Source organism: Cyprinodon variegatus, unplaced genomic scaffold, assembly GCF_000732505.1.
Source record: "Cyprinodon variegatus isolate N-32 unplaced genomic scaffold, C_variegatus-1.0 Scaffold52, whole genome shotgun sequence".
Classification (NCBI taxonomy): Eukaryota; Metazoa; Chordata; class Actinopteri; order Cyprinodontiformes; family Cyprinodontidae; genus Cyprinodon; species Cyprinodon variegatus.
In genome coordinates this window covers 339,654-347,043 of record NW_015150505.1, presented here as the reverse complement: position 1 = coordinate 347,043, position 7,390 = coordinate 339,654, and the positions used below count along the sequence as shown (strand labels likewise).

Genomic DNA, 7,390 nt, shown 5'->3' with positions numbered 1-7,390 from the left:
CATGGGAGAGGAGGCTGGGATTATGGTGGGGAGGGGGGGTCAGGGACATTCCGCAGGATGAAGTAGGTCATTGTTTGCTGTCTCTAGTGAAGAGAGCCTTCTGAAGGAGCTGATGAAGTGAAAGTAGCAGGGAGGGGGGGACTGGATGGGGGGGTTATTCAGTAATCCTATTGAAAAGGCTTCTGAAGGACAGTCCATGAGAGGCTGGCAGAAAGCAAAAGGAATGGAATGTGACAACTTTAGAAAGCAGTGATGGTGGTCAGACTGGGAGACGTCCAGTTCCACCACTGTCCCCATCAACCAGGAGCTGCAGGGCTGCTGAGGGGGGAGTCTGCTTTCTGAATGTTGAATCCACACTTTTCAGATTTCTGTTTGTGTGTTTACACCCATATATGAAACCCTTTTATGCTGATGAAATGGTCTCTGTTTTCACAGGCAGGGAGTCGGAAGCAATGCGACTCATCTAGAAACCATGTTTCTGTTCATAATTACCTGTTTAAACTCTTTTATTTTCTCGTGATTATTTTTCGCCTGTGCTGCTCCACTGATCCAATCAGCATCATAAACAACCTCTTCTTGAAGTCACCGATGTTTGCGTTTTTTCTCCCCTTCTCCTCCCGCAGAGTTTTTCCGAGAGCTCCTGAAAAACTCCGAGTCCTCGCTGCACAGCATGTTCGTGCGAACCTACGGCGTGATGTACATAGACAACGCCCAGCTGTTCAAGGACTTCTTCGCGTCTCTGACCCAGTACTACCTGTCCGGCAGCTCGGCCGTCAACATGGACTCCATGCTTTCGGACTTCTGGGCCGATCTCCTGGAGAGGATGTTCCGGCTGGTCAACGTTCAGTACGAGTTCAGCGACGCCTACATGGAGTGCGTGAGCCGGCACACGGAGCAGCTGCAGCCCTTCGGCGACGTTCCGCGCAAACTCCGGATCCAGCTGACACGGGCCTTCGTAGCCGCCCGCACCTTTGTGCGAGGGCTTGCCCTCATTCCGGACGTGGTGAATAAGGTGTCCACGGTAAGTCCTGACTAAAAAAGACTGCCTCCCTCCAGATTCTCTGACATCTTCAGCGCTAACCCAGCTGTGGCTCCACTTCACAGCCGGTCTTAACATAAACCTCTTGGACCGCTCTGGTTTGACATGTTTTTCCATGTGATTCATTGATGATTAGATTATTCTTCTTGGTGGAGTTAGCTTATAAAATGAAGCCTTTTTATGGTCCAACTATGTGTCCAGCTCTGCTGGAGGAGTTTGCTTTGCTGCGCTTCAGTGAAAAAGCCCTTCTAACTGCCTCCCCACCGCCTCCAGGTCAGCGCCTCCCCCAGCTGTGTCCGAGCAGCCATGAAGATGTTGTACTGCCCCTACTGCTCCGGCCAGGTGGCCCTGAAGCCCTGCCAGAATTACTGCCTGAACGTGATGCGGGGGTGTTTGGCTAACCAGGCCGACCTGGACAGCGAATGGAACAACTTCCTCGGTAAGAAGACTTGAACATGAACACCCTTCTCCCTGGAGCTGAATACAGAATTATCAAGCTGAATTTACAGAAAAAAAAAATGTCCCATTTTTCTCCCAGGGTTTTAAAGTGTCTTGTTTTTTTTGTAATCCTGCTCGGTTTTATCTAAAAGGGAACTTTTTATTTGTTGGATGCCGGCGAAGCAAGCAGAAGGTCCTCATTGTGAAGCGTCATGTACAAACATGTCGCTGGTTACTGACTTTAATGTTAAGGTGGGGGGTGCATGTCAGCAGCAGGCGAATAAAAGCTGTTATTGTTTTGTGTCAACATATGCCGATCTGCTCCATTACATTCAGGGTGGTGCACATGTCCTCCATTGTTAGGCCGGCCGATCCTCCTCTGGTCTCTCTCTGCTCCTCATCAGAGCTGCAGCTTTTCTAATGATGTGCTGCTTCCATCTAGTGGTGGATTTTAGAAATAGCACCTATGGTTTGGCATGTTGAAGAATTTATATGGGGTAATTAAATCATAGGTCTAGGTTTCTGAATAGGTTGATGTTAATTAATAAACATGAATTAATGTAATATTTATTCTCTGTTATTAATTAATTATATATGACATCAGGTGGTTCATCTGTGAGAATACAGGTTAAGAGGTTAATACAAGATACACTTCTGCAAGGAATAAAAGCACAATTATTAATTATCCTGGATTTAGGACTATCAAGCACTTAACTCAATTGGTGTGATTTATACTTTAACATTTTAATGAGTACTCAAAAATGTGTCAGTGGTTCTAAAGAGTTTTGATTGAAATGCAGAAATTTCAGAAAATTAGTTATAAGCAATCAAAAATGAAACGAAAATTTAATACTTTTAATCAGTTCTTAAAAATTTCTAATTAGTAGTAGGCCTACTAGAAAATCTGATTCATACTTAACTTGAGTTGCACTTTAAAATTGTGATAAGCACTCGAAAACGTTTGATTGTAACTCTTAAATTTGTGATTTGTACTCATAAATTGATGAGAAGTGATTCATTCTCGTAAATTTATCAGTGCTCGAAATTTTGTGATAAGCTTTTCAAAACGTTTGATTCTTACTGGTTAAACTTGTAATTCATACTTGAAAATGTGCAGTTTTCCCTCATAAATCTGTGATTCATATTCATAAAATTGGTTATTTCTTGAAAATATGTTATTTGTGCTCAAAGATTTATGATTGAAGTTGTCTCCACTAAGCTTGTATTCTCACAGAGGAAACATCTGATGTCTCATTTATGTACGGATTAACAAAGAAAAAATACAAATCTTCCATTTATTTATAGTTAACGACCTACAATCACTAATTGAAACACCTGCGTTCATTGACGGACACCTCACCCCATAGATTCTTGGCACATTTATCACAATCAAACAGCTAATTTGAAAGGATGTTCTGTGGATTATTGGAAAGAGTGTGGAACATGATGAACAGGTGGAATGCTGAGTCATGGTGATGGTGGAATGATGCCGTGGGGGCGTGGTTAATTTTGGGCTCCTGTGTTGTGCTTTCAGATGCCATGCTCGCTCTAGTCGAGCGGCTCGAAGGCCCCTTCAACTTTGAGTCTGTAATGGACCCCATCGACGTCAAGATATCAGAGGCCATCATGAACATGCAGGAGAACAGTTTGCAGGTTTCTCAGAAGGTGCGTACCGCTCCGGTTCTTCTTCTTAGGATCGAAGCTGATAAACCGGCGTCCCACTGATTTCTCCTTCTAATGTTCTAAATCAGGTTTTCCAAGGATGTGGGATGCCCAAACCAAACTCGGCCATCCGTAGCAAACGTTCGACGAGGGAAAACAGCTTTACTGGCCGCTTCCGGCCTTACAGTCCCGAAGCGAGACCGACGACTGCGGCTGGGACCAGTTTAGACCGGCTGGTGAGGAACTGGATGACAGAATGCTGCAGGTCTGTGTGTCCCGTTGTCTAAATGTTCTCTGTTCTCACACAATAGACAGCGGAGGTGAAGAAGAAGCTGAAACACGCAAAGAGGTTCTGGTCTACGTTGCCAGATACGGTGTGTGGAGTGGAACGGACTGCGCCTGGCGACGAGTGTTGGAACGGTACCGCCAAAAGCAGGTAGGAAGAAATCACTTCATCCTCATCATCATTTTTGAATAGAAACTGTCAGTCTGACAAACGCTCCTTCGTTCCACACAGGTACCAGTCTGATGTGATTGGCAACGGGCTGGCCAATCAGGTGTACAACCCCGACGTTCAGGTGGACATTACTAAACCGGACATAGTGATTCGCCGTCAGATTGCAGTTTTAAAGGAAATGACCAGCAGGCTGAGAGCAGCACACTTTGGAAATGACATCTCTGTTGACATTGGTGAGGATCCTCAACCAGCTTCCAGACCTTTGTCCTTACTGGGAATCACCTCTGGTCTCTGGTCAGCCTTCCTGCACTACCTGGACAAGAGAAAAGAGAATTATATGTTTAGATTCTTCACATGCATAGCTTAGATATAGATGATAAAGATGGGCCTGTTTTTCAGTGTTTAGTCCTGTTTCTCTCCTAGACGTAGCTACAGGCTCAGCTGTTTCTGTGACTAACTGGATGTTCTGTCTTTCATCCCTTTGACTGGTTCAGAGCTCATCTCTACAGCCACCTATGGAGCTAGTTTACTGTCCCCTTTTCTAACATAGAAAGTATTTATAGATCAGTGCTTCCATATTTGTTCTGTAAATCAGCTTATGTCTCTTCAGCAGAAGGCCACTTGCATTGGTTCTGCTTGAGGTTTTCTTCCTGTTAAAAGGGAGTTTTCCTCTCCACTGTTGCTGCATGCATGCTCAGAGTGAGGGATTGCTATTCAATTTTCCTGAGATAGAAAACTTTGAGCCAATCACACCGTACGTTCTATCTGTATCCTTTCAAACAGTCATAAATGCACAAGAACCCTCTAGATTTGACCTTTTCCTCTCCTTTATCTTTTTTTTTTTTTTTTTATACAGATGACGGTAGCGGGGACGCAGAGAGCGGCAGCGGCTGCGACTCCCCGTCCTGCACTACTGACGACATCTACTTCTCCACCCCGCTGACGCCCGTCAAGCCGAAGACCAAGGAGGTTGGCACATCATCAGCAGGAGCTTCCGCACGGGTCAGCGTGGCGCTGGCGCTCTTTGGGCCGGCCCTGGCCCTGCTCGCCGCCCCCTGGAGATAAAACTAGCGGCGGCGGAGAGGAAGAGATCGAGCAGGATTAAAAGAATGAAGGGGAACCCTGTCAGAGAGACTTTTAAAGAGACTGCCTTCAGGGCCTCAGACTGTCCGCTGTGGGGGGAGGGAAGGGAAGGGAGGGGTGGGAAGACTCTTCTTGATATTACAATAATTTCACTATTAACTATTTGTATGTTTGTAAGGACATCAGTGTATGTCGGAGGGGGAGGGGGGGTTTGCTGGGGATCCCTTCAGGTTCTGCTCGCAGCGTTACAAACATGGAAGCGTCCTCTCCAGCAGGTTCCCACTTTCCCTGGCGCTCGCCGCCACACCGAAGCTTTTAAACACCGACAGCAGCCGACGCTCGGTTGGACAGGAAGTGCCTGCATTGGGTCATCGTCGTATTTCTGAGGATGTTCTTGTTCTCCATCATTCATTACATTCAAACTGTGAATTTATCTCTAAGATTAGCCAAACTATTTCAGCCTTTTTTTATTGTTACATTCAAGGTATTTTAATGCAGAAGAGCACAACTCAGAAATACAGCAAGATGTTTCGACACAGGTGATTTCCTTAAAGGGCCCCCTACGAGCCCTAAACATGCATATAGTGCGTCAGCTATCAGCTTCATAACAGCCCTACCCCCCCTCCCCTCACTGTTTACTTCCACACAATGCACAGTTAAGCAGTAAACTCATACCTCACACATACGGTCATCGTTGATGCACACCAACGACGTGGAAAATGAGCTAAAGAGTTGGGTACGTGGTTCAGGTTCCCCCTGTCGAAACCCAGGAAGAAGACGTAGGCGACGAGTCACGGCGGCCCCTGGTGAGCTCAGCCCATCAGACGCTCCGACTCTCTGAACAGAGAGGTTGGCGTCATGGTTTTTCTGAGAATTTCAGGTAGAGTCGGGCGAACGGGAACGACAGGAGAGCGTTTTGATGAAGAACATGAGAAAAGTTGAATACAGGGTCTGAGGCGGAGGACGTGTACTTATACAGAAACGAAGATTATATTTGGTACTAAATCAATTTTATGTGACAGAGGGGGAGAGCATGCACAGATTAACCCCCCACCACCCACCCCCCTACCTGTTACATGCCTTTACTTCTAAACTCAGCCCCCGTCAGTAGAAATGGACTCATTTCATCTACTTACTTTAAAATGGTTACCCCGACAGATCGACAACGTTTTCAGGCTTTTATTTTTTTTATTTTGTCTCGTCTTTGGTCCATTTTTTTCATTTCTTGGTTTCGAAAAAGGATTGAAATGTTTGTAATCCACGGTCTATCTGCACAAAACAAGATCTGGATCTTCTAGTCTGATAATCGGGTCTGCGAGCTGCACGGCCCGGACGCTTCAGCTCTAAAGATATAGCCTCTTGTACAGTAACTTATGTTTGTGTTTTAACGGGACGGGAAAAGAACGATGTGTTGGCAAACGAATCAAAATCAGCCCCAAAATGTAGGTTAAAGACATGCTTTTAATGTTTGGATTTTAAACTATCATAGTTAAGCCCAAAATTGTTACTTAAAAAAACACAAACATGTTTTTTTCCCTCTTGGCCTGAAAATGTTGCATTAGATTCTTTGCCTTTGCCTCTGGCATTTTCCTACTAAACAATCTGTCTTTGAAGGATTTAATGAAACCTCTATGCACCACATGTAAACTGCGCTTCATTCGGCTTTACTTGTGTGATTTGATTTCCCTTGCTTTGTGTCCTGAGAACATTTCAGAGTTTGTGCACGCGTTTGCCACGTTGGAAGAGAGGAGCGGTCAGAGAAACTTTCTGAGGAAATGTTTCAGGTGACAATGGTGAATGTCTTTGTTTGCAGGCAGATTTTTTTCTTTTTTTTCTTTCTTTATTCCCAGCTGGCAGGAGATTGTCCAGCAGCTGGGTGTTAATTTGATCCACAGAGAAAATGTCAGTCCTGTAACCTAAAAAAAGAGAAAAGTCGACCTGGACGGGTGTAGAAATCCTTCCATCTGCCTTTAACCTGCAGGAAGAGGAAGGACTCGCTCTCTGAGGAGAGGGTGACCGACTGAAGAGAATGAATGATGTGTAAATAGAGAGCAGCCGTTTTTAGATGTCTCTAAAAGAGGCCTTAACCGTACACCAGAGTAAAAAGAAATGTTATGGAAGAAAACAAGATGATAGATGTTAAATTGTAAGAGAAAATGTATATTAAACATTTCTTAGTCTTGTGGAAATAAAGACTGCCAATATTTAAAGTGTTGTCTTTTTTCTTTTATGTCTGAGTTCTGCCTGACCTGAATTCACTAATCACATTTTTTAAACTTAGAACTAGAGTCATTTGTTTTATTTGGGGGATTTTAAATGTGGGGGGTGTCAAAGTTTAAAGCAGGGGTTTCCAAAGTATGGGTTGTGAGATGGTTCTCACCTTTATTGTAATAAAATGTCAGATTTATCTAACGTATAATTGAAATACACCACAACAAAAAAAATGAACCATCAAATCATTTCATATTCCGATTAAAAAATGGAGCCTAGCCTAGTCTGGGATTATCCAATGTTCCGTTTTCTGTGTCCCAAGCATGAAGTCAGAAGCCTGCCAAAGGTCATACATGCAATAGATACTGATATGAGCAGTTTTATTTAAAATACACATATAGGGCTGAAACAATCAGATTAATTCTGAGTAATTGATTATTGAAATGTTTGTCAACTACTTTAGTAATTGATTAATCGCTAACTGGAATAGAGAGACTAAA

At 44.1% G+C, this 7,390-nt stretch overlaps 1 protein-coding gene across 1 annotated transcript in view; it reads left to right on the top strand.

Moving 5' to 3' along the window:
* Positions 1-6,831, top strand: part of LOC107082387 (glypican-4-like) — a 53,741-nt gene extending 46,910 nt beyond the window's left edge. The window contains exons 3-9 of the mRNA XM_015371053.1: positions 624-1,021; positions 1,313-1,478; positions 3,012-3,142; positions 3,229-3,375; positions 3,451-3,575; positions 3,657-3,829; positions 4,453-6,831. Coding sequence (XP_015226539.1) covers positions 624-1,021; positions 1,313-1,478; positions 3,012-3,142; positions 3,229-3,375; positions 3,451-3,575; positions 3,657-3,829; positions 4,453-4,661 — 1,349 coding nt within the window. The 3' untranslated portion in view covers positions 4,662-6,831. The remainder of the gene's footprint in view (positions 1-623; positions 1,022-1,312; positions 1,479-3,011; positions 3,143-3,228; positions 3,376-3,450; positions 3,576-3,656; positions 3,830-4,452) is intronic.
* The last annotated feature ends 559 nt before the right edge of the window (positions 6,832-7,390 follow it).